The 27,629-nt window shown below is 45.6% G+C and overlaps 2 protein-coding genes across 3 annotated transcripts in view; both read right to left on the bottom strand.

Moving 5' to 3' along the window:
- Positions 1-27,629, bottom strand: part of GRID1 (glutamate ionotropic receptor delta type subunit 1) — a 634,358-nt gene that overhangs the window by 256,217 nt on the left and 350,512 nt on the right. The window lies entirely within an intron of this gene.
- Positions 7,341-8,477, bottom strand: LOC129509969 (glutamine synthetase-like). The gene has a single exon (XM_055325893.1). It carries the CDS (start codon positions 8,475-8,477, stop codon positions 7,356-7,358), a length of 1,122 nt encoding a protein of 373 aa, XP_055181868.1. The 3' UTR covers positions 7,341-7,355.

Here is a 27,629-nt window from a genome sequence, read left to right as displayed (position 1 = left end):
CGCCCAGAGTGTGAAGTTTCTTTGTTCAAGGGACATGCAGACATGTCACAAGACCTCAAGATTGCAACAGAACGGCGGGGGGGGGGGGGTACATGGTGGTCCAGGTGTCCTCGGGAGAGGATGGATTGCAGGGGGGGGCGCCGCTGGAGGAGAAGTGCCCCAGCACGAGGAGCGCGGGGGCCAGCTGGCAGCGGGCCCGGAGTGGGGCCCCGGGATGGAGAGGAGGGGATGCAAGTGTTGCGAAGGCAGCGCGGGCGGGATGTGGCCGTCCCTGGGCACTGGGCGAAGAGGGAAGGACAGGAGGAGATCCGACGTGACGTGGGGTATAGCCACAGCAGAGCAGAAGTGGACGGGCCCAGCCTGGGGACAGCGGGAGCCAGGGCGGCGGCCCCGAGGGCGTGGGAGACGAGCCACGGCCATGAGCCCCGGGCGGGCAAGAGCCTCTCCCGGGCAGCAGCGCAGCAGCGGCGCCAGCTTGGCCTAGAGGCCCCCCCAGCCTCCCGCCACCATGAGACGTGGCCCTTCTGATGGCGGCCGCTTGGGCGCTGCAGCCAACCCGCCACCTCCCGGGGCCGCAGTGCACGTCGGCTGCCCCGCTGCCCGGAACGTGGTTGGTAAATTAGGAGTTACACACTCACACTCACACTCACACACTCCCCTGCCTTCCGCCGTACCCGGGACTGACCCACAGGGCTCTAAACCTCGAGGAAGGCTCCACAGCATCCTTGAGAATTCCGTGCTGCTGGAATCTGTCTGCTTCTCTATCCCAACGGTTCGCACCAACCTGGGGTTTCTTCCTGCCTTGTGACGTCATGCTCTTCCTCTTGGATTTATTAAGGGGGGCGTTTATCAGGCCGGCCTCCCGGTGATCAGGCAAGGGAGACCTGTATGTGGAGGAGACCTGGGTGCTAGTCCGTGCTTCTCCTCTACCTCACGTAACTCCTCTGGGCCTCATCTTCTTCATCTGAAAGGTCTGAGAGAAAGGCAAGAGCGATGTGTGGTTCTCAGCATACGCTACGGTTCCATGGGCAGGTCCCCAGTGGTTCGGGCCATCCCATATGCAAGGAATGGGGGTCTTGGCCACATGTGGGGCCTTCGCCATCCAATATCAGAACACCCTTGATTTGTGGAGACGCCCATTGTACGTGTCTCGGCCAGAGGTGAGGGGCTGCAGAGGGAGAAGGTCCCTCTCCCCAGGTGACACAGGTCACCACAGACCTAAGCTTAGCGCCATGGACTCCCTCAAACCATGAGAAAGTGACCCAAAGATCTAATTGAAAAGTTAATCCCAGCAATGAGGGTAGCGTTGTGAGTCCAATGACGGTGGCCTGTCCAGACTGTGCTTAGAAGTGACCTTGATCACGTCCCCACCATCTGGCTTCCCAGAGGTTTTCAGCCCTGACTCCCCGTCCTTCTGCCCATCTTTGCGAGCTGCCCAAAATCATTCGAATACGTTCCTTCCATGCCCTATTAACTCTGTTTTAAAACTTTTTACAAGCAATAAGGAAAAATAATATTTATTTTTAAAATCTGAATATAAAACACTAGTAAGACCAATGTGCTAAACAAGAACATAGTTTTTTAAGGGAGCATAAATGGAGCAATTTCAAAGCACACTTTGACAACAACGAACCAGAGTTCATAAACCTGTTATTCTATATACAAAATTATATCTTAAAACCAAGTGGTACTAAAAGCCCCCCTGTTGACAGGTGGCAGTCCCTGGCCCTACTCCTGCTCTAGTCCCGCCCTCCAGAGGCAAACCCTCCTAACCGCTTTAGCTATTTCTTTGGGATTCAGTCCGGTGTTTCTCAATCTTACGTTCACACTGCTGCACTTGGTCGCTCAGTTTTGGACGTTAGCATCGTCCATTATCCTCCGGCTACGGGAATGAGGACTTAGCTTCTTACACAACCCTTCAGTCTTTCATTTCCTGTCCCAATATTCCCCATCGACTTTTATCACTGTTTTTAAATAAAATCAAAAGCGTTGACTCCATTTGGACCATGAGATACCATTCCCTACTGAGCCAAGTAGTGGACTATGGTGGTTACTTCCTTGCTCACACAACTTCTGCTTCTTTGGGGCCAATTGCCTCAATTTGTAGTTATTTACACAAGTGCTATAGTATACGTGTCTAAATGCTCAACCGTGTAAAATAATCTTTCATCCCCTGACACCTCAGTGATGGCCTGTTGGAGCCCTGTCTCCCCTGCTCCCACGCGGACCCTTGGTCTCGGGTTGGATGACCAGCAACCATCCTGACACCTCCCTTTCTGCTCTACTGCTTGCAATCTTTGTACCTCTTATTGCTTACTATTTTTTTTGGCTTTTATTTTATTTTTCTGAAGCCCATCTTAGAGTATTTTCCTAAGAAAAGGTCCATGAGGTGTAAATTTGTTAGTCTTTGCCTATATGGATTTTTTTTTTTAAACTTTGCTACCGGGATCCTTGGGTGGCGCAGCGGTTTGGCGCCTGCCTTTGGCCCAGGGCGCGATCCTGGAGACCCGGGATCGAATCCCACGTCGGGCTCCCGGTGCATGGAGCCTATTTCTCCCTCTGCCTGTGTCTCTGCCTCTCTCTCTCTCTCTCTCTCTGTGACTATCATAAATAAATAAATTTAAAAAAATAAAATAAAATAAACTTTGCTACCATAGGGGCACCTGGGTGGCCCGTGAGTTAAGTGCCTGCCTGCAGCTCAGGTCATGACCTCGGGGTCCTGGGATCGAGTCCACGGAGCAGGCAGTCTGCTTCTCCCTCTCTCTGCTTTGTGCTCTTTCTCCCTCAAATAAATAAATAAAATCTTTTTAAAAAAAATTTTGCTGCCATATGGATTGTTTCACTTAGTACCTTAGGCTATGGTAATCTGAGTTCTTCCACAGAAAGTGTCTCTCCAGTATCTCCTAGCATCCAGTGTCCCTCTGCAGCATCCTAATGCCATTCCGATTCCTCTTGCTCCTGTTCCTTGAATGTCACCGCCCTTCGTCCTTCTCCTGCTCTTCTCTCTGTCTTCCCGTCTCTCCCTGATGCTCTGAGTCTTACCATTGCAGTGCTTTGATATGGGTGTTCCTTTCATTTATTTTGGTGAAGAGCTAAACGGTTGGTAGGGCTGTGTAGCCTGGAGACACAGGTCCTTTAGCTCTAAGACTTATTCTTGTTTCTTTGTTTGTTTTATATTTGCTTTCTCCATTGTTTTCAGTTCTCTCTCCAGAATTTCTCTCAGAAGAATATTGAACTTCCTGGATGAAGCCACTCACTCCTGTCAATTCTTCTCTCTCATTTTATACTACGTTACTCTGGGTTTTACTTTCCTCAATTTTGTCTAAAACTTCCGCTGGATTTTTACAATTGTAGTTGTCACATTTTTTTTTTTAATCTTCAGCTGCTATTTTGTGTTCTCTGTTCTTTTTTATAGCATCCTGTTCATGTCTTAAGGATGTAACTTTTTAAAAATCTTTTTAAGATAATCAGTGACAGGATTTTGATGTGCTGTTCCCTAAACTAAGTTTGCCCTGGATTCCTTTTTTATGTTTGTTTTGTATTTTTTTGTTCCTATCAGTTCCTCAAATGCATAATGATCTTGAGTTGTCCTTTTATATTTTTCTGTTTTTTTTTTTTTTCTGCTGTTGTTAAGTGAGAGAAGGGGGCGGGGCAGAGGGAGATAGATTGAATCCAAGCAGGCTCCATGCCCATTGTGATCTCACAACCCTGAGATCATGACCTGAGCTAAAATTAAGAGTCAGAAGCTCAACCAACTGAGCCACCCAGGCATTCAAAATGTCCCTGACAGGCATGGGTGTGGCCTGTGGGTGCATGGCAGGATTGGTGGGCTTCCTTGCCTTTGCATCGGAAGGCCCACCCCTCTCCTCTACAATCTCAGCTCTTGGAGGTCTTTTCTCCAGAGTTGTTCAGATTCTCCAGAAAAGATTCTTTTACTATTCTGTGAATGGTATGCTCCCGCTGCTGGCATTCTGGGAGCACGGCAGGCGAAAGAAGTACAAGTCCCACTACCCACCATGTAAATGCAAATCTCTGTCAAATTTCCCCGTTTCTGCTACCCACCCCATCCCCACTTTCTGGGGTCTCCGGGTGCGAGGCTCTCAGAGCAGAGAGAACCAGCTCATTTCCCTGCATCTCTATCATCAGGCACTGAAGGTATTATGTCCTTAATCTGTTGAACCAGGTCCCCTTCTTCCACGTACTTTCTACTTTTCTAGCTCCAAGCTAGAAAAAACTAGCTCCAAGCTCTCCCCCACTGCTGTCTCTTCTTGTGTGCTCTTTGATCTTGCTGGTTTCTAACATTTAACTTTACTGTCATTTTAGAATCATGTAGAGGAAAGTAGGCAATAGTATGGGCAACCAATCAGAATTGGCTCATCAATCAGAAACCCATAAGTCAGAAGTTGATCAGAGGTCAGTAAATTCCCTTTTTGCTCAAGCTAGCTAGAGTAAGTCCTTGTAGGCAACTGAGAACACTGACTGGTACAGAAGGCTGCAGGAGGACCCAGTAGGGATGAGTATGTCCATTGCCAGGGCTGAGGATGAAGGGCAACTCCCAGCAAAACTAGAAACAAAGAGAACATTGTTTTCCTGCACCAACCCTGAAAAGCTAGCAGAGAACCCAAAATCTAAAACTTCTCATAAGAATGCATTTTCATAAGCTTTGGGACGCTGAGGCTGCCTGCCCAGACTTTGGGGTGAGAGAGGGACAGCTGCCTTCTCTACTCTAATCTACAGCCCCTGGAGGCTGTTTGGGATGGTGTGTTCTTTGGGAGAACATGCAACCAAACAGGTACGATTTCACAGAGAATTCTTGATCAAGCCCACAGTCCATTTTAGGCTTAGGTTCTGTTTATCACTGCTCGAGGGGAAGGATGTCAGATTCTTATCTGACAACTTCATTCCACCGCCCATTTAAATAAACAGCCAACCCAAAGTAAGGTGAGGGAAAGATCTGTCAGTAACCTCAGGACTGACATTATATCAATGGATGTGCATGAGGTCTGGGGATTTATAATAGCCTGTTCAAAGAAATAGTTCAAACACACTGGCTCACTTTGATCAACACATCCCTCTAGAAGGATGAATGATTTAAAAATCTACAGAATACAGGGATCTGGGCTCCTTTAACATAAATCTAGGGTGAGGGTTTCCTAGGCATCCTGTCCTTGGTGAGGGTGAGCCTGCGGGCAACAAGGGAAGCCAAACACGATGTCTCATTCCCCAGTCAGTCCAGGTTCTATCAGGAGAGGGAGATGAGGGACAGATGAGGCGAGCTGTTTGTGGACAGGCGAGCTGTCCGGATAGCCTCCGACAGAGAAGGGAGAGCAGGCTAGAGGAGTAGGAAAGGCTTCATGGATGGGCTGGGCTGGGAGGGTGAGGACGTTTAGAGAGAACTGAAGGGAAAACGACGTCATTAAAATCCTGCGTAGGAAGAACAAGGATGAGCAAAACCATGAAGGCAGGAAAGTAAAACATCCCCCTGCTCTCAAATATAACAAGTATAGAGACAAATTGCTCCGAATCCTAAGTGCCTACAGTATGCCCCAAAATAGTAGCTGGAAATGCCCCTAGTGGCAGGGATGGAAAACACCAAAAAACCCACAGTAGGGATAGCTGCTCACCTAGAGCACGCTCAACCAAAATGGCGGCTCAGAGCCAGCGTCTGGGCCATTCCTCCGCGAGTCTAGATGCTCATGTGTGGCCCCCAGCACCGTGCGTATTCGGGAGCGTGTGTGTGTCCCTGCAGGGCTCAGTTTTCTCTGCAAACCCAAAACTCATGGCTTCTTCTTTGACTCTAGTGCACAACTACCATATTTACATTAACATCATGTTTTTTCTCAACAAAACCACTTCACATATCCCTTTCTGTACAACTATGATAAAAAGTATTTAGATTTTTTCCTAATCCTTCTTAGCAAATAAAATACCTTGTGCCTTTTAGAACAGAAAATGCAGTTAGTATGAACAGGGCAGTGAAAAGCTTCTCCTGGCCTGGATGCACATTGGCAGATGGGAAGCCAGGAGGATCAGCTGGAGTCGCTGGCCAGGCTGGGGCCCAAGTGCCAGGCAGTCTACCTACTGCAGGAAGGCCTTGTGGGAGGGGGCTTGCAGGGAGTCCTATACCTCCAGGCTCAGGTTGGCAGGCACAACTGAGCCCTAAGGACTTTCGTTGGGATAAATCCACTTGGGAACTTTAAGTCCTCCCGAGTTTTCCTTTTTTTTTTTTTTTTTTTTTTTTTGCTTTTTAAAAAATTTTAATATATCAAAAGGCCTGCTTTAGTGACATGCTAGTCCCATCAGAAAATAATCCCAATAACCCCTTATCAGTAACATGCAAGTTGACCAGCCAACTCTTTATTTCTAAACCTCTGTGTGTACATGTGTGTCTTTTAAACCAAAGCCACGGGGCTCAGGTGACTCCTCCTTCTACACTGTGCTTTCCACCTGTCAACCGACCAGTGTCTACCCCCAATTGCAGAAGGGTGGGCAGGGCACATGGGAGTCCTATAGTGGCAGTGAGGGAATACCAAGTATTCACTCAGTAGGAGATCCTTATTTCCAGACTATTCACCTCAAGTCTGGCTTTCCGTGACCAGAATGTTTTTCCTCCTTTAGGAAAAAAACCACACATATCTGCACACCCATATATATATATTTTTTTGTTTTTACATTTAAATATAAAAATACTACTCTGCTTTGTGTTATAAATGGAGGACCAAGCAATAAGAACTTTTTCTGCTAAGGTAGGTCAATCCATCCTTACGCTGAGCTTGTCTTCAGGTGAGGGCTATCTCACCCCAGGTAGGGGAAGCCCTGCACCAGGACGACGGGAGGCACATTCCCGCCTGATTCTCTCTTAAGTCTCACTTTTAATAGAAAGTTGGTTATAACCTTATTCGAAGTGGAACTTCCCACCAGGAGGGGAAATCCTAACCTAACCCCAGAGTACGTAACCCTCCCCCCCCCCCCAACACTCAGCTACCTCGGAAGAAAGAGCCCACCCCCTCCTTTCACAAACACTATTCTCTGTCCGGATAGCTACGCCTATTGGAAAAACACACCTGATTAAATGGGAACAGTGGTTATGTCTCCCTAACCCCCCTCCCTACTAACATACTAGACAGCTTTCAGTGACAGGGAAAAAAAAGGGGGGGTGTAAAAAGATTAAGAACTTGACCCCTCTATCCTGGCAAAAGAAAGCAAGAGATATTAACTGGGCATGAGGAATAAAAAAAGACCTTGATATTCTGCCCTTTGAGTTACAGCTATTAGGACAGTCAAGAGAGGGGCAAACACGGAGGCAGGATGGAGAATTAATTAGGAGGGGTTCAATGGCTGCAAATCTAGTCCGCTTAGTTTTTGTACTGGAAGGGTTCATCGCCAGTTTCGTTGAGAAGACATGTGCAGATGAGGGCTTCTGTCACCGAAAAGGGGTCGCAGTTGGCAGAGGGGCGACGGTCTTCAAAGTATCCCTTCTTCTCCTGGCCGACAGTCCGGGGAATGCGGATGCTAGCACCACAGTTGGCCACGCCGGTGGAAAAGTCGTTGATGTTGGATGTCTCATGGAATCCAGTTAGGCGCAGGGCATTATCCAGGCCTCCCTTGGGATCATAGGCTCGGATGTGGTACTGGTTCCACTTGCTCAGTTTCTCAATGGACTCCTCAATGTACTTTAGACCATTCTCCTCTCGCATGGCCTTGGTGCTGAAGTTGGTGTGGCAGCTTGCACCATTCCAGTTTCCGGGAATGGGCTTAGGATCAAAGGTTGCTATCACTCCGAAGTCTTCACATACACAATGCAAGATGAAACGGGCCACCCAGAGATGATCTCCCATGTCGATTCCTTCACAGGGTCCTATCTGGAATTCCCACTGGGCAGGCATGACCTCAGCGTTTGTCCCAGCAATCTTGATGCCAGCATACAAGCAGGCCCGGTAGTGAGCCTCCACGATATCCCTGCCATAGGCTTTGTCTGCTCCTACACCACAGTAGTACGGACCTTGGGGCCCAGGGAAGCCATTGGAAGGCCAACCAAAAGGGTGCCCATCTGTGCCCATGAGAGTATATTCCTGCTCCATTCCAAACCAGGGGTGCTGGTTGCTCACCATGTCCATTATCCGTTTACAGGTATGCCTTAAATTGGTTTCTGCAGGCTTTCTGTTGTATTTGAAGACTTCACAGAATACCAGCTTGTTGGGGTCCTTGCGGAAAGGGTCGTGAAACAGGGCAGCAGGGACAAGATACATGTCACTGTTGGAGCCTTCAGATTGAAAGGTGCTAGAGTCATCAAAATTCCATTCAGGCAACTCTTCAACACCCTTGGGCTCACTGTCCAAGGTCCGGGTCTTGCAATGTAATCCTTCTCCAGTCCCATCAATCCAAATATACATAGCTTGCACTTTCTCACCCTGAGGCAGGGACATGTACACCTGCTTGATGCCTTTGTTCAAGTGGGAACTCGCAGAGGTGGCCATGGTTGGAAGTTGTTCTGGGTGGGTCACAGGCAGCAGGGCGGGCAGGCCACAAGAGCAAGGTGCGGCGAGGAGAGGAGGCCAGGGCACTGCTCAGAAGCTCCCCTCTGCTCCCATTCTCGGCTCTGCCAGTTTTCCTGTCTATTTTGACAAAGATGAACTCCAAAGTGAGTTAATGTCATGAAGAGAAATGCTGGGTGTAGACCTCAGAAAAGTTTCATAAAACAGCAGGTTCTTACACTGAATATGGACTAACCACACACCAGGTCCCAGCCAAGTGCTCTACGTGGATGACCTCACTGAATCCTTGCAATAGCCACCCCGTCAGGCGGTACCATCAACCCTACCATTAAAGATGAGACAGTAGAGATTGCAGATGTATGTTATTCACCCTAGTTCACACAGGGAATAAGAGACTGAGCAAGAGAAGATCCCAAGCGTGCTGGGAGCCAAAGATTTCTGAACTGCCTCCTGAGGGAAACCGAGGCAGGGCAAGACACCATCTGGAGGAGGCTGGAAAGCTTCAGAGACGGAGTTCCAAACTGGGAATCACAAAACCCTGCCCCCGTGTAGCTGGACAGGGAGCTCTGAGAAGGACACATGGGGATGTCCAACTGCTAAACACAGGCAGCCTGGAAAGCCGATGAGCACAGACTGTCAGCCTGGTTCCCCCGGCACAGGAGCTGCTCTGGAGTGACCAATGGGTATCCCATGTGCCAGGCCCAGCGTGGACCACAGCTCAGCCCGTCTGTCCTCTAACCCTAGCGGAAGAGCTGCTGGGATGTCAGAGACACCAGTCATTGCATCCAATTACACACTTGGCAGCGTCTGTGCATCAGGCACTGCACTGGGTGCATTCCATGCATCCATTCCCTTAACTCCGCCAGCGATCCTATGAGGTAGGTACTATTATTAGCCCCGTATTTCAGGTGAACACACTGAGGCACAAAGTAATTCATTAACTCATTCAAGGCCCCAAAGCTAGATAGTGGCAGAGGTCCTAATTGGAACCCAGCACTTTGGTACCAAAGCCCAGATTCGAACCACTCTCTGTACCACGTGTCCCTATACCAAGAACCGCTCTGAGTTTGGGCATAGCTAGTCGACATCACAAAGGCTTACAATATCCAAAACCACCGTACGAGCTGGGAATACAAACGTAAGTGCGGGCATGCCTTTCAGGACCTCACTGCCTTTAGCACAGACACAAAATCAGGTATGAGGAGGTAAGAGCGCTCTGGAGGGGAGGAGCACACAGGGCATCGGGGAGCACACAGCAGGGCACCTGACTCGACCTGGAGGGGTCAGAGAAGGTTTCTTGGAGTAGACGACGCTGGAGCTACATCTTAAAAATGAAGTAGAAGCTGGCCAGCAAGACAACCTATGAAACACACTTTAATTCTTCTAAAGCTTTTAAGCTCTACCTTGTGCCAAATCAAATCCCTAGGAAGCTCCAAGTCTGAATGATATCATTTCAGCTTTCCACAGAAGAATTTGCACTGAACTAGAATATCACATTGTTTATGCCTTTGGCTTTCAGCCAGGGCTGATATAAGAAGCAGTCATATGAATCACATTTGCATTGTTTGTAAAACTGCTAGCAAAGACACTATCCATTATGTTGTTCTCCGTCCCTTATCTACAGACTGATGTGATAAATGTCTCCCAGAGCACTAAACTAAAAAATAAAATACAGAATAGAAACCTCTCTCCCAGTGGACTGGTATTCTTTATGGTAGGCAGTGTGGGCTACACAGCCTATCCGCGTCCGTCATTGTCTTGCCTACCAGGAAGCTCAGAACCATATTCCGAGTCTCCTTGTAGCCTATGTTTTCTGGTCCTTGATTATTTGGTGCTCAACACCATGCCTTTGTTTTAATGGATTTGAGGTTTTATGTCATTTTGTTAAAAAAAGATTTTATTTATTTATTCATGAGAGACAGAGAGAGAGAGGCAGAGACACAGGCAGAGGGAGAAGCAGGCTCCATGCAGGGAGCCCGATGTGGGACTCAATCCTGGGTCTCCAGGATCACGCCCTGAGCTGAAGGGAGGTGCTAAACCGCTGAACCACCCAGGGATCCCCAAGGTTTTATATCATTTTGTAACTAGACCTCTAGTTGTCAATACTAGTGTTAAACAGTTCAGCATATGGAAAACAGGTTTAGCAGGCTTGCTTCACACTCAAGGCCACCCTGCTCCCCTACGCACGGATACCTACAATTCCCCATTAGTTATTTTCTTCAAATTGTGAGTGTCCCTCCATACCCCAGAAGGAATGAGTCTAGGTCTACAGTCAAATAGGAAAGGTCTGTGAGCCAAAACGGCCCCTGTCTGCCGCCTGTGGGATCTGCGATGCGGCATCTCCTCTCAGAACAGAAGAGTTGTACGTCACACTTCTGCAGCTGTGACCCTCTCCAGGACTTCAAGAAAACCCCGAAGACATGTCTTTCCAGAACTCCAAGCATCAGGGCCAGCTGCTGAGAGGCACTTGAGATAACTACGGTGTAAAGGAGTGTGTGGCCGTCTTTCACAAAGTGCGTGTGTGGGCACGTGCGTCTGTGTCTGTGTCTACCCAAATCCACCCTAACCTTTCTGCTCCATCTCAGCATGACCAATGCTCCTTTTATCCCCATTTACAAAATGAGGTTGCTACGAAGCATTACAAAGATGATACATATGAAGCACCTGGCATCGGCTGGCATAAAGATGATCTCTTTATTTGCTCTCTCCATGCTGACTGCAGTCTCCAGAAGGATGAGGGCTGTCACTGCTTGAGCCTTCAGTGCCTAATGCAAATCCTGGCCCTTAAAAGCAGCCAGACACTCCATGCTGAGAACACAGTACTCACTTGATAAATACTGTTGGAATAAATCAATGACAACAAACAACAGATCTGAACAGATGACATGATCTATAGCTGAGTTGCAAATTTACTCCTTTTACTCAATGTGCAAAGATAACCTAGCCTCTTATCTTCCAGAATGTTCTTCACAATTCTCCATCCCCACCCTTGAGGACCAGGGAAACAGACATATCCATAGGTGTGTCTCTCCAGGACTCCAGGTTTTGTTGGCTCTAGGATGTCTTCTAGATATCCTCCCCTTGACCCTGCTCCTTCTTCCCATGACAGGTTTTCATGACCTAATGGTATGGAGGGTCTTGGAATGGAGCATGCTCCTCTGACCCAGCTCATGTAGGCTAGTCTGTCTGTCCCTTCACCCCATGTGCTGGTCTTGTTGGCGAGGTTGGTGGTCCGTTTCCTGGCTAGGTGAAGGCCTGGTGGTCTTACCTGGCTGACTTGGCTCCCCTGACATTGAGACGTCTCTCAAATTTCAGCCATGTCCTGCCTTTGACCACAGATTACCCGTCCAAAGGACATTTTCTCCCTCTCCATGGCAATTCTGAATGCAGCTGTCTTCTGCCCTCCCCAGAAGACACATGGAAATGTTCAGATCCCTTGTCGATTCAACATACCTCCTGGCTGGCACAGGGAACGTGAAGATGAAGAGGCGTAGGGCACAGTGTATGTTCTGTGCACCATATGCATGCATTCCTCACGAGATGATTCTTTACCCATCTGCCTCCCAACTTCTGGGACTGTGCTGGGCCCACAGTGGGCACCACAGAGTTCTATTAAACTGAAGTGAGCTGTCTGGAACTAAATGCAACTGAACTGATTTGAAGTGGGTATGATTCACTCTTCATTTCTGAGTCCATGTTCATGAGAACTGGACCTTTTGAAAACTAGCTCATAGACTCTATTCAAGAGAAGAGCCTGACTCTGGTTTGAGAGAAAAAGCTGACATTCAATATCTCTGGTGAGCTATTTTGAGATTCAATTAAAAAATATCTAGTTAAAAGATAGTGTGCTTTAAAATGACATTAATAAAATATCTTCTGATACTAAGCTTTAACAGTAGTTTAATAATTTTAATTCATATTTGTTTTTTGGATCAACAGAATTTATTTTTTTATTGGAGTTCAATTTGCCAACACATAGCATAACACCCAGTGCTCATCCCATCAAGTGCCCCCCTCAGTGCCCGTCACCAGAATTTAATTTCATAAATTAAAACAATGTGTTGGTTGCCTCGAAGTGGCCATTCCCCCACTTTACAGACGTGAGCTGGCCCAGGCCCAAGAGCAGATTTTGAGAGATTCAGCAAGCCCACATCCCCATCTGCTTCACCCAAACGGTTCCTCAGTCTCATACTGGCAGTCTTAAGTACACTGGGTTCACCTAGCAAGCTTTAGAAAAATACCTGTGTTCAGGCTCCACTTCTTCTGATTTAATTAACCCAAGCGGGTCTGAGCAAGGACAAGCATTTTGAGAGAAGAGCAAAAACGCTAGAGACAGAGACTATTGAGGAATAGGAAGTGAAAAGTGTCTGCTCTCACACATAAAAACCAGATTCAGGAAGTCAAAATATAGAACTGCCTGGGGTCATTTGCTAATAGGTACAAAAAGGAGTGCCCCCTGATTGGCCCCTGTAGGTATCAGGAAACCAAAACTGATATTCAAAACACTGACCTGTAACTACAATAAATGGGTCTTTGGCCTTTGTGTCCAGCAAAGCAGCCTTGGTGGAGGTACGGCCACTCCCTGGCCCATCTCAGTCTTTCCTCGGTATGCCATCAACCCAGTGGTGAGTCTGACTCTGCCATCATGGCCCACTGCTCACGGTGGGGGAGGAGGGTCTCCCCTAGAAACTGTGAGGTTTTTTATGGCAAAGGCTGAGTCTGATAAATTTCTATGACCCCATCACCGAGTCCCATGGGCCTCCACCAGGAGCAATTATGATCCCCCACCCCCAGAGAACATTTGGGAGTATCAGGAGATTTTTTGGGTTGTCAGACTTGGGGAGGGGGATGCTAACTAACTGGCCTCTAGTGGGTAGAGGGTGGGCATGAGGCTACACATCCTACAATGCACAGCGGAGTCCCCCACCACAAAGAACGATCTGGCCCAAAATGTCAATAGTACCTAGGTTGAGAAACCCTAGTTTAGTCTAACAGTTGACAGAATTGACACTAAATATCAGAAAACTATTCTCATCAAGAACTTTCTTCTTCCCACAGGTATTCATCACCCAGATAAGACCAATGTGATCTATCAACATCGAGACTCCTCATACCAGATTTGTTAGCTACCTGGTCTCAATTCAAGACAAGATTTTGAACTTAGTATATTAACCAATGGAGTTCCTTCAGGAAGTCTGAACGCCTCCATTCCAGGGATGCTACCCAAAGCTCTTGCCAGGGGAATGCGAATGGGAAAGACTGTCTCCCTAGGGCTAATTCTCCAGGAAAAACCACCTGAACTTATCTATATGTAGGGCCCAGTGCTGAGAGAGTGATTTTTGTCACACTCAAGACCCCTTCCTGGATCGCCAACATCTAAAGGCTCAGCTGGGATGAAACTCTACCCTCTTCTCCTCCCCTGAACCTCAATACAGCAAGTATTCTCCAATTTTTCATATTATAGATTCTAAATTTAGAAGATCAAGGAAGAGAAATTGTTATTTTTATCTGAGTACTTACTCTGTGCTAGGCGATGCTTTATGTGGTTTAGCTCCTTGAAGGCAAAGAGCAACCCTATGGGGTAGTTTCTGTTATTATGCCCATTACACAAATGAGAAATATGAGGCTCAGACACATGATGACACACCATGACACAACACAGCCAGGATTTCACTGCAGGGAGAGTGAATAAACACCGAAAATGTACAAAAGCCTCTCCAATTATGACCCATAGGAAGGTCCACATGGTTGTCAACAACCCAGTTGCCCACGGGACATCACTTGTAACAACACAGCAACTGTGGGAAAATAGGCCAGAAACCAATTTTGTTGGCCCCTAATGGGCATCAGAGATATAGTCACTTAATCTTTGACTCAAAAAGCTTTAAAAAATTAAAATCTGCTAACACCAAAAAAAAAAAAACCCTCTCATATTGAACCCAAAGTAGTCACACAGAAATGCATTACATAAAATTCCTTTTTAAAATTATTTCCCTAATGGGATCCCTGGGTGGTGCAGCGGTTTAGCACCTGCCTTTGGCCCAGGACGCGATCCTGGAGACCCGGAATCGAATCCCATGTCAGGCTCCCGGTGCATGGAGCCTGCTTCTCCTTCTGCCTATGTCTCTGCCTCTCTCTCTCTCTCTCTCTCTCTGTGTGACTATCATAAATAAATAAGAATTAAAAAAAAAAAACTTAAAAGTAACAAAAATTGCTCAAATAAACTTGAGCATAGCTGTTCAGACCTGCCAAAGGCTGGTTAGTTTAAGAACGGACAGTGACAGTTGCAGCCTCCTAGAAAACTGGGCCTTGCCAAACGGCTGTGCCCTGAGGCCAGAATTCTACAGATGGGTCATTGCTCAGGTCCTGTTCCACCTGGTGCCTTGTTAGTAGGTTGGCCTCTCTGCCTGCTGGCCCAAACTGCCTGGGGTGGGGCGTGGGGGTGGGGATGAGTGCAGCTGGGCAGGGGGAGGGGAGGAGGGGTTAACCCCTCTCACCTGAGTCAACAACCAAGTCAAGTCAATTCCTTCCCACCTCACTCTATCCAAGAAGGCCTTTGTATCTTTAAGGTAAAAACCCAGTAGCGCAATTGGAGGTTTTTAGGAACCTCCATACTATTTCCCAGAGTGGCTGCACCAGCTTGCATTCCCACCAGCAGGGTAGAGGGTTTCCCTTTCTCCACATCCTCATCAACATTTGTTTATTTCCTGACTTGTTAATTATAGCCATTCTGACCAGTGTGAGGTGGTTTTGATCTGTATTTCCCAGATGCCGGGTGATGTTGAACATTTTTTCATGTCTCTTAGCCATGTGTATGTCTTCTTTGGAGAAATGTCTGTTCATGTCTTCTGCCCATTTCTTGACAGGGTTGTTTATTTGGGTGTTGAATTTGGTAAGTTCTTTATAGATTTTGAATACTAGCCCTTTATCAATAAGACATTTGCAAATATCTTCTCCCATCCTGTAGGTTGTCTTTTTGGTTAGTTCTCTCTTAATGTTGCAAAAAATTACCCCAAATTTAGAAGCTCAAACAACACAGATTTATTACTTTGGAGTCCTGCAAGTTGGAATTCCAATATGGATCCAATATGGGTCTCCCTGGGCTAAAAATCATGTCAGCAGAGCTTACTCTTTTCCGGAGGCTCTTCTGGAGGATAGAACCTATTTCCTTGTTCTTTCCAACTTTCAGAAGCTATTCTTGTTCCATGGCACATGGTGCTGCTTTTTCTTCAAATTCAGCAGCAGTGCATCTCCCTGGACCTATCTTCAATAGTCACACAGTCCTCTGACTCTTCTGGCTCCCTCTTCCACTTTTCAGGACCCTCAAGATTACACCAGGCCCACGTGAATAATCCAGGCTACTCTCTTTATTTTAAGGTCAGCAGATTAGCAATCTTAATTCCATCTGCAACCTCTCCTTTGCCATACAACCTACCATATTCACAGTTTCCAGGGGTTAAGACATGACTTTGGGGAAAGGAGGACAGGGAGGCGTTATTCTGCTACCACACACCTGTTAGATGGGGTAGCAAAGTGGTAGAGAATGTTGGCCCCCACAAGAATTTGAAGGCCTTGCTATGGGGCATGCCCTGTCCAGTTTGCCCAGTTCCTGTCACTCTTTACTGTCTTTCCCAGCCCTCTGCCCTCATTTACCTTATCTGCCTAGACCAAGGAGGCATTTGGGTTTTCCAACCCGGGTGTAGCTCTTTTCTCAGGAAGCTGAGCTCAGAGGAGTGATCTTGTGAATGGACCCCAAGAGTTCCTGGCACCATGCCATCCCCAGGCCTCTCCAAAAACTACTAGAGTGAATAATGAATGCAGATTCTGGGATACACAGGCAATGATGTGACTTCCAAAAAAGAAATCCAAGAAGCATTTGTTTCTATTGATGTCTGGGTGACTTACAGCTCTAGATATATATCTCCAGAATGATTTATCTGAATTTTATAGACCCTAGACTTTTCCCAGCTGAAACCCAGTTACTGCTTCCACAATAACTCATTGGATTGATCGCTTTAAATTTAAAGGGGCACTGGGAGAACTTTGGCTGCCCGAACTGTTTAAATCTTGTGCTTTGTGGAAGGTTCTGTTATACTTGTGGATGACCTGAACACAAAGCACTGTAGGTCCATGGTAACAACATGGCGCCAGCGGGTGTGGGAAATGCAAAGGCGACAGAGCCAGAGCTGGGCTGGAGAAGGGCGCCGGCCAGAACCTCAGAGAGCAGACCACAGCGAAGGCTCTGGTCCAGAGGGAAGAGCTCCTGAAGTAGCAGCTTAAGCAACGAGGACTCCTGTGAGAGGGTGGATACAAACCAGGACACAGAAGCAGGAACCAGGTGGGGCCTACGAGCTGCCTGCCTGGGGACTGCAAGGCAGGATGAGGGAGAAGAATTTTATTTATTAAGCACCGACACATGCTAGGTACTTCCCACCAACCTGTGACATTTACTCATTTATTCTTCCAGCCTTGGGAGGATTGGTCTTAATAGTCAGGAAGGTAGAGGTTAAAATCCCAGCTGTACCTTATGCTAGCTCGGTGTCCTTGGGTAAGTTAATTACCCTTTATAACCGTCATCTTCTCATCTGTGTGTGTGTGTGTGTGTATGTATATATATATATATATATATATATATATATATATATAATACATAGTAAATTTTGTGTATAATATGTAGCTATTTATTTAAAAATTATTTCAAGGGATGCCTGGGTAGTTCAGCGGTTAAGTGCCTGCCTTTGGCTCAGGTGGTGACCCCGGGGTCCTGGGATTGAGTACTGCATCGGGCTCCCTGCATGGAGCCTGCTTCTCCCTCTGCCTGTGTCTCTGCCTCTCTCTCTCTCTCTGGGTCTCTCATGAATAAATAAATAAAAGCTTTAAAAAAATAAAAAATAAAGTAAAAATTATTTTAACATAATAATGTATTTTAAAATTACTATATATAGTCTATTACTATATTATTATTACTATATTATTAGTATATAGTATATTGCTCTATTTTAAATGTATTATAGTATAAATAGTAGCATAACAATTTCTATAGTATAAATAGTATAATAATTTCTAAACACAGATTTTATATATAAGTTTATACATACATATAAAATTAGTTATATATTATATGTAATACAGTATATACCTCACAGAGCATGTACCTTTTTTTTAAGATTTTATTCATTTATTCATGAGAGACACAGAGAGAGAAGCAGAGACACAGGCAGAGGGAGAAGCAGGCCCCATGCAGGGAGCCCGACATGGGACTCGATCCCAGGACCCCAGGGTCACACCCTGGGCCGAAGGCAGGCGCTAAACCACTGAGCCACCCAGGCATCCCGAGCATGTACCTTTCAAGGGGTGTTTTCAAAAAACATTTAATAGCATGGGAAAATCCTCTTTAACAACATTAAAAAGAATAAAAAGTAGATGGCAAATACTAATATAATTCTGATTTTGTAAAAAGAATATATACACTTTGAATATGCGCCCATCTATGTATGCACATATACATATGAAAGAAAATAAAAATATTAACGATAGTTATTTTCATGGTGGGAATTCAGATGATTTAATTTTTAAATGTACTTTTCATATTTTCCAAATTGCCTACAATGAACATGACATACTTTGAAATATTTTTCTAGATTTGCATTTTTATTGCAAAAGTGATCCATGTTCAGTGTAGGAAATTAAACTTTGTTACCACTGGGAAAAGCTTGTTATGAATTCTTGCAGATGTTTTTCTGTGCATGTCTAAATATATATGTAGAGGGCATGAGTTTCACAGGCCAAAAATTCAGGTGTGCAAAAGAGGGCAGCTTTAGTTTTCTGTACCTGAATTTTCTTTCAATCTCGAGCCCCCCATTCCACCTTGGCAGACTCTTTTCAAGCAGTAGATTACACTCAGGCAAATAAATGTTTTTTAACTAACCCACCCCCCTACTTCTTTTTTTCTTTAAGATTTTATGTATTTATTCATGAGACACAGAGAGAGAAGCAGAAACAAAGGCAGAGGGAGATGCAGGCTCCATGCAAGGAGCCCGATGCAGAACTCGATCCCGGGACCCTGGGGTCACGACCTAAGCCAAAGGCAGATGTTCAATCCCTGAGCCTCCCAGGTGCCCTCCCCACTTCTTTTACTTGGATTTGCATCTTCAACTTAGAGGGCTGACATGGTAGCCAGGTCTGTGGGGTGTCTGGCCCACACTTACCATCTGACTTTGCTTAAGCAGAGAGATACCTTTTGGCTGGCTTTGGTCTGCAGGATCTAACCCAACTGACAGGCTCTGGGAAACATCAAGTTTCCCAAATCTACTTATCGATCATGTCAAACATTCTGGAACACCTTTCTCGACTGGGAGCTCCCTTCTGGTCCAGCAGCTTTGGATCTCTATTTCACATGGAAAACTTTTGCATGCTCTCCCACTCATCCCTCAAGGGTACCTTCTTGGGCTCTCTCAGGGCTCTAAGAGAAATTTCTATTCTTCTGATGCTGCAGTCAGCTGGCTCTGCTCAGGGGACGTTTTCAAGGGTTACAAGCCCACGGAGTTCTGGTGGGGTCTCTGACACCCATGACCAGTGATCTGAGACCTGTGACCCAGCTTCCATTCTTCACTCTGGGAGAGCCTCACAGACACCGAGTCCTCCCTGACGCCCACTACACTCCAAGAGCACTCTTTTGACTCAGATCCTCTGTTCCTAAGGTGGGTATGATCTGTGATCTTCACTTCCTCTCTGTGGGTCAGATGGCCAACTGGGATACCCGAGGTGTATGACATAAGCCTGAGGTCAAGAGCCCTTTGACTCAGCCTGGAGACCCCATAATAAGCCTTTGCTTCTAGTGGTTTCATGTTCTTCAGTAGCATTATCATCTCTTCCTTACAGCAGGACCCAGAAATGACCTTGTTTGAGGGGTTTGGGGGCCTGGCACAGAAAGAGCAGAAAAACACATCTGTGAATATTTTAGAATATTCGCTTGCTGTATTTGTACCTTTGGGTATGGGAAATACGAATATATAGACAGTTGAAGAGTAATATCACAGTGGAATCATACCATACATACATTCAGCTGAGTAATATTTTATTGTCCTGGTTGGTTATCTAATCCTCTCCCAAAAATAGAATAGTCCCCAATTCTTCACTATTATAATGCTGCAGTGAACAGTCTTGTTTGTTATCTCTTGTCCACTTGATCAATTATTTCTGCAGGATAAACTCCTAGAGGTGGGGTTGTTATGTCAAAGGATATTGTTCCGCAGTCCCCGTCAACAAAATATATATGGGAATATTGTAAGTCTAAGAAATCGAATTCTGTGTAAAAAATGATAATAAATAAATGTAATAAAGAATGCTTGAATAAATCAGAATAAATCAAAGCTACCTAAGGTATATAGTATATTAAAAAATCATATGCAATGGAAAAAATAAAATGACTAAACCCTAAGGAGAGAAAAATACTAGGAACACGAGTATTATCTCACCTTGAAATGAGGAAGAATTTCTTAAACCAGATTATTTTAATACAGTAAAAGATATCATAAACAAAGCCTAGAGATACATGAAGGATGAGGGAATCTATTTCTAGTGGATATGACAGGCACCCGGCTAACACCACTAAATACAGAGCTCCCTTAGAATTCATAAGAAAACAGAAGAACAAAGATTGCAAAATGCAATGCAGAGAAGAAGAAATTAGAAAAGGCTAATGTGGGGGCCACCGGGGTGGCTGAGTCAGTGAAGCGACTGCCTGCGGCTCAGGTCAGGGTCTTGGGATCCAGCCCCCCTTTCAGGCTTCTGCTCAACAGGGAGTCTGCTTGTCCCTCCCCCTGCCCATGTGCGCTCTCTCTGTGTCTCTCTCTCTCTGTCTCTGTCTCTCAAATAAATAAATAAAATCTTAAAGAAAAAGAAAAGGCTCCTGGGGGCGATTGCCAACAACACCCACACGACTCCCCCATCAGGAGATGGGGTCTATTTCTGTGCCTCTGGCCCCACCTCCAGCCCACTGGCCATTCCACCTGCTTTGGCCCAGGGAAAGCGACAGTGCTAACAGGAGCAGAGACAAGTAGTTGGTGGTGGGCTCGCCTGGCGGAGCTGCTCTGCAGACCCGCCTCGCCCCCCCGCGGCCCGGCCACCCTGGTGCATGAGGACGGCCGCGGCCGTCCCCGACCCCAGTCAACAGCTAGCAGCTGCCGGAGCCACAGCTGCTTAGCTGCCAGCCACTAACCACCCCCAAGTGGCCTGTGCCGGGCCCAGGAGTCGAGGCCCAACCCAACCCAGACTGCGGACCCACGGTCCCATAAGCTGAATGGATAGCTGCTGCTTCGGGCCACCAAGTTTTGGGGGTGGTTTATGAGGCAGCAAAAGCTAACAAAAAAAAAGCTAATAAATAAAATGTTCAAATTCACAAGCAGCAAATTTAAAACAGAACATCATTTTTTTTTTTTTTTTTTTTTTTTTTTTTAGCCATCAAATTGACAAAAATGAAGAAGAATGGAAACTTCAGTTCAGGCAAGGATGTGAAGAAATAAATATTTTTATTCATTGCTGACAAGAGTGTAAATTGCTGCAAACTTATTTGAGAAGCAATGTGACAATACAGATTAAAACTGAAAATACATGTACCCTTTAGCCACTTTGGGGGATTTATCTTACAAGGAAAAAAATGTTTAAGAATATTTATTGGAGCATTGTTTGCATTTTTGGGGGGGGGACCATCACAGAAAGAAAGAAAGAAGAAAGGAGGGGAGGGAGAAGGAAAGAAGACAGCAAAGGATAGGAACAAGGAAAGAAACACAGGGAAAACATGTTTATCTCTCAAAAGGAAACTATAATAAAATGCAGTGCATGCATATTATGGATTAGCATATAAATATTAAAGAAATGAATTCAAGGTATATCTCCTAATTTGAAGGCATGAATTTGATTTACTGTTAAATTTTTTTAAAGCAGCTTACAATGTAGTGGATATAATTCCTTTTTTCTAAAATAAAAAGGATGATACATGTGTACAAGTTTTAGCAGAATAGTATTGACACTCTTTCATTTTGCCAATTCCTGTTCGACAGTGGCTCCCTAAGTACCCGGAAATCATGTATGCCACAGCAGAGGTCAGTTCATGGCTTGCGAGTTTCAAATTCTGAGGTCCTCACCTAAACTATGACCACCAAACATCCTAACTGTACACACCGGTCAGGAAAACCTTTGAAGCAGGTGCCCCTTAGATGTGTATCAGGTACTTAAAAGTTAGGTACATGACGTACTATAGAGTAAAACCATAGGCAAAATATAAATATTCAAAAAAAGACAAAAAGGGAAATAGACTATCTTAAATACATCACAGTATTATATATTAAATATATATTTTATATATATTTTTTTGTTAATAGTACAAAACTGTTTTGCTATAATTAAAACGTCATAAACAATTTAGTTATATCAATGGAATTGAAAAGGCTTTACTTTTTTTTTTTAAGATTTATTATTTGAAAGAGAGGGAGTGCTTGTGCACACAAGCGGGAGGGAGGCCAGAGGGTGAGAATCTTCACGCGGACTCCCCACTGGGTGCAGAGCCCAACGCAGAGCTTGATATCACGACCCCTCGTGACCCATCAGACCATGACCTGAGCTGAAACCAGGTGTCAGACACTTCACTGACTGAGCCACCCGGGCGCCCCCAAAATACTTTTTAAAAATATATTGGTTTAACCCTTTGTGATACAGCAATTCAAAGTCCTAATTCCACCTTCAATGTAATTTCGTACTTGATTTTAATGGTTACTATAACTTTCAGAGTTTCCTTTGTCCAAACGGAGGAAGTTCATCGTTGGTGGTACTGCTTGCTCAGTCTCAGCCACCAAAAAAAAAATACTTCCAAAGTCAGCTAAAACATTTTCACCTTCCCAGGTGTTAATCATTTCTTCTTGCAAAGGCTTCGGAACACACCGAAATTCTTAGGAAATCATTTCAAAACACATTGAAGGTTTTTACTCCAAAAGATTGTTACATACAGGTTAGAAAATACTGTTTGCCAGGATTTTTTGTTTGTTTGTTTCAATTGGCAGATCTGAGAAGGTTTTTTTTTTTTTTAAATTATTCTTTGTGAATGACATATGTTGCTTTCAGCAACAAAATAATAGAAATATTTCCAAACATTCATTTTCAAAATGCTCAAGAGCAAGAATTTCTTTCAAAAAGCAATTACTTTCTCATGCATTGTTAAAACACAGGATCTCCCATTGAAGGAACAGATTAAATATGTTTAATTTTTCAAGAATAGCTGCCAGGTAGCATTGAACTAATACTGTCATCACCAACAGAGGTCAGTAAACTTGAACGTCTGTCATTTTGTGGAACAAAAATATCTTAATATCAACTTCAATGAGTCTTTTCAACACTTTGCCACAAGATCATCCCCGAAGCCTTGGGTACTACAAAAGATTTCAAAATTTCTCTCCATTTCATTACCAAAGGACTATGAAGAATTCTATCTTTTATAGGTCTTGTTTTTAGCAAAACAATCAATGAAGGTGTAGCCATAGCGTGATACAGATGTTGATACAGATGTACAGATACACAACGTGAGCCCCTGAGGATACAGACGGGTGTGGTTGTCACTCCAAACTCTTCACGGCCCACCCTGTCCACTCCATTGGCCCAGGTGCCAACTCACAGCAAATATTTGCAAAGGTTACTTCCTTCCTTTCTTGAATAAAATAAACAGAAGTTTTGGGGCACCTGGGAGGCTCAGTCGGTTAGGCAACGAACTTCAATTCATGAAGGTCATGAGTTGAGGTCCTGGGATTGATCTCAGGGTCCTGGGATTAAGCCCCATGTCGGGCTCCTCACTCAGCAGGAAGCCTACTTCTCTCTCTCTCCATCTTTCCCTCCCCTACTCATGCCCTCTCCCAAAGAAATAAATTTTTTTTAAAAATAGAAATTTTAATATTTTCCTCTCATGCCACAGAAAATCAACTGTGACAACCCACTTTTTTTAAAGATTTATTTATTTATTTATTTATTTATTTATTTATTTATTTATTTATTTCAGGGGAGTGGAGGTACTGAGGGAGAGGAAGGGAGAGAATCTTTAGGCAGACCCTGCACTGAGTGCTGAGCCAGATGCAGGGCTAGATCCCACTACCCTACGAAGAGTCAGACACCCAACCAACCATGCCCCCCAGGGGCCTCCGTACAACCTGCTTTGGAGAGCACTGCTTTAAGTAACCCACTTGGAAAAAGACTTCCTATGCCACAAGGAGATAAAAACACCTTGCCAAGGCAAGGGAGCATGAGGCCCCTGAGAAATGAGCCCAAGGAGGTGTCTGAAGGCTGTGCTGTGTTGGCTCCCCGGGCCCGGCACCCAACCCCAAGCCATCCCTGAGAGGGGTGTTGAGAGAGCTGCTCCGTGTTGAGTGGCTCTGGATACACGGGAGCTGAGCTGGCCTCCGAAATCAGGAGCCAAGTGTTCCCTGGCATCTGGGACGGCAGACGTGAGACAGAACCACTGCCTGGTGATCCGAGAGTTGTAGACAGAAATAAGCACAGATGCAGATGAGAAGGGCACAGGAGAAGCGTCAACAACTAGAGACGCGGAGGTGGGACCACAGCAGGACAAGAGCCAGGACGTTCTGGAAAGACCAGTGTGCGGCTCAGAGGAAGGGGGAGATGCTGAGCCCAGAGCAGAGGGGTCCGCGCCATCAGTGTCCCTCCTCCACCAGCACTTCCACCCCAGTCAGAGACACGGGAAGCTCAACATGCCTGTGACCCTGCCTCTGCCCTGAGGAGCTCAAGGTAAATATTAAGTTCATCTACAGACGCAGGAAGTGACATTGCGTTCACGTCTGAATTTGTGGTTTGAGATTAATCTGCACGATGCACATCCTACATCTGTGCCCACACACAGAGATGTGCAAGGACTCACTCCAGGCTATGAACGGGCTAGTCCAGCAGGCTGGGGTTGGAGGGTGGCATGCGGTGGGGGTGTAAGCACTGATTTATGCTATTTTACACAGTTCTTTTTTCTTTTTAAGATTTTATTTATTCATGAGAGGCACAGAGAGAGAGGCAGAGACCCAGGCAGAGGGAGAAGCAGGCTCCATGCAGGGAGCCCGACGTGGGACTCGATCCTGGGACTTCGGGGTCATGCCCTGAGCCGAAGGCAGACACCTAACCACTGAGCCACCCAGGTGTCCCTACATTGTTCCTGATGCCCATTGATAGCTTCATGATTCAGATAAAATAGAATTTAAAAAATATATATGTAGGGCGTGTCCCCAAAGGCCGGCTGGTTTTGCCCGTGAAGCTGTGTTCACAGGTTTCTCCCCGAGAAGACCCAGCAGGTGTCCTGAGGGAGCTGTGCTTTGCCGCCAGGCCTGGACTGAGCAGCGCTGCAGCGGGAAGCCGGGTGATGTTCTTACAAGATGTTGTTCTACAGGAAGACGCGCAGGAGGCAGCACGCAGATGCTTCAGTCAACCTCACAGAATTTTCCCCGGAATGCTTTATAAGGAGAAAACCACCATGTCGGCTAAAAGGAAAACTTGGGCACGTGACAAAGTATATACAAGAACAGCCTCCCGCGATCTTGTTCTTGGTTCGCTCCGCATGTCATCCAGACATCACGGGAGAGCGCCTCAGGGAGGTTGCAGAATAACTGGGGGAATGTGGAACAACTCTGCGGACGACAAGCAACCCTATGGCAAGTCCGCGATCCCAAGGAAAATTTTGAAAATGGTATTGCTTTGCTGGATTGAAAGAGACTCTGACCTAGGAAGAGAGGACACTGACCTAAATGCAGGCTGGTATCCCTGCTGGGACGCTGGGTCAGAAAAAGGACAACAGTGGAAAAACTAGTGAAATCCAAATAAAGCCTGGGGTTTAACTAATGGTAACATGCCAGGTTGGTTTCTTAGTTTTGGCAAATGCACTGTGGTAACGTAAGACTGATGAGATTAGATCATTAACATTGGGGCGGGGGTGGCGGGGACAGGGTAAAGGGAGGTGGGGCAGCTCTCTGTACTGTGCTCAACAATCAAAGCTTATTCCAAAGAGAGTTTATTTTTGAGACGAGACGTTGTCAAAGATAAGAGACAGGCCGATGGGCCAGATGGGCAATGGGGATGAAGGAGGGCGCTTGTGAGGAGCTCGGGGTATTGCACGGAAGTGATGAATCACTAGATTCTACTATTGAAACCAACATTAGGCGATACGCTAAGTGGAATTTAAATAAAAACTTAAAAAAGAAGAAGAAGAAGAAGACAATGAAGTGGTCAAAACTAGTTGGCCCTACTGCAGGGTTTCCTTCTGTCCCAAGGAATTCACTCATGGACACATCTCACGTGTTTTTCACAAAATACAACTGAAATCACACGGGTATGAAAGCTCATGTGTTTGTCCAGTACTAAATCTAGCATTGAGATAACCCTGTCTTTCAGGGAGATTTGCAATCGCCATTAACCTCGTAGAGTGCAGTATGAAGGCCGTCAGCTGGCCTGGAAATTTAAAGCGGGTCGTGTAGAACACAAATTACTCACAGGGAGGGTAGTTTTGCTTTTGATGCAACTTCTGTTAAATCATTGCTCTGTGAACGGAACACCAGCTTATTAATAAAAGAAAGTCGCAACTATCTTGTTGACATTCTAAGCACTTTAAATAAAAACACGTGCTTTATGGAAGAATGTTTATATGTAACAAACCCCTGCCCAGATCCCTCAGCCATTCTGGGAGGTAGATGATGGCGCCTGTTGTCTTAGTTTGCATTTCGTCATTATTAAGTATGACTTTTGTGATGGGGAAACAGTATACAGAGCAAGAGGCTTCCAGGCCAGGAGAACCGGAGACAGGTGGAGCCACGTGTACCCAATGGCTAACTCCAGCAGAGGGCAAAGGAAGGGCTCTCCCTGCAGGGATGGAAAAGATGCCTGGGAAGGAGGGGGAGATGTCAGCCGTTCCCCGGGATCAGAGTGTGAAAGCCAGAAAGGCACTGATACTTCTATGACAAAAATAACTATCATCGGGGCACCCGGGTGGCCCAGTCAGTCCAGCATCCGCCTCGTGATTTCAGCTCGGGTCATGGTCTCGGGGTTATGAGATCTAGTCCCATGCCTGAGCCATGCTGGGTGTAGAGCCTGCTTAGGGTCTCTCTCCCCCTCACCCTCTGCCCCTCTAGCCCCCTGGTTGTGCGCACTCATTCTCTCTCTCTCTCTCTCTAAAAAAATGATAATAACTATTATTATTATTAAAATAATAATATTCATAAAAATTCCAAACAAGTTTTAATTAAAGACTCCTTTCTATCCCCTAACCTCATTTCCCCAAAGTAACTGCTGGCAACTGCACACTTTCGGGCATCCTTCCAGACTCTCTCTATGCGTCTATAAAGATATAAAGATAATCTTTACAGATATGGAGTCATATACATACACTACTATATAATTTGCTTTTTTCATGAAACAACAGATCGTGGTCATTTTCCTACCCTTTGTGTTTGTAGGTCTAAGTCATTCTTTTGAGAAGCTGCATTGTATTCCATTTTATGGATAAACCTTAAATTATTTATCCAGTCTCCTATTGATTTTCATTTACAGTGCTTCCAGTTTCTTGCTATTATAGATGATGCTGCCACATTGTTTGTGCTCTAATGAGCACAATCTTTACATCAAGCCCTCTGAGCTTCCACGTACTTCCAAAGACTAACTCTGCAGTTTTAGACGGATTATTTAACCTCCCTGAAACTCAGTGCCCTCATTTTAATTGGAGATAATATCTACCTTATGGGGAGGTTGTGTGGATTAAATGAGTTTGTGTTAACAAGCGAAACCGAATGAAAGAAAATGTCAGGTAGTTTCCCTGATTGTGTGTGTGTGTATGTGTGTGTGTGTGTGTGTGTGTGTGTGTCTATAGATGGAGAGAGGGGGAGAGACAGACAGAGGAATATAGAGATAAAAATGGATGAACCAATGGACAAACAGATGGATGGATGCAGGGGTACATGGATGGATACATGGATGGATGAATGGATGGATGGATGGATGGATGGATGGATGGATGGGTGGATGGAGAGATGGATGGATGGAGAGATGAATAAACAGATAGATGGATAGATACCTGTTATGTGAGGAAGACTCCCAAGAGTTATTCTT

This window comes from Nyctereutes procyonoides, unplaced genomic scaffold, assembly GCF_905146905.1.
Source record: "Nyctereutes procyonoides isolate TBG_1078 unplaced genomic scaffold, NYPRO_anot_genome, whole genome shotgun sequence".
In the NCBI taxonomy this organism is placed as follows: Eukaryota; Metazoa; Chordata; class Mammalia; order Carnivora; family Canidae; genus Nyctereutes; species Nyctereutes procyonoides.
The sequence above is the reverse complement of the archived record's forward strand: the minus strand, read 5'-3'. Positions and strand labels throughout refer to the sequence as shown.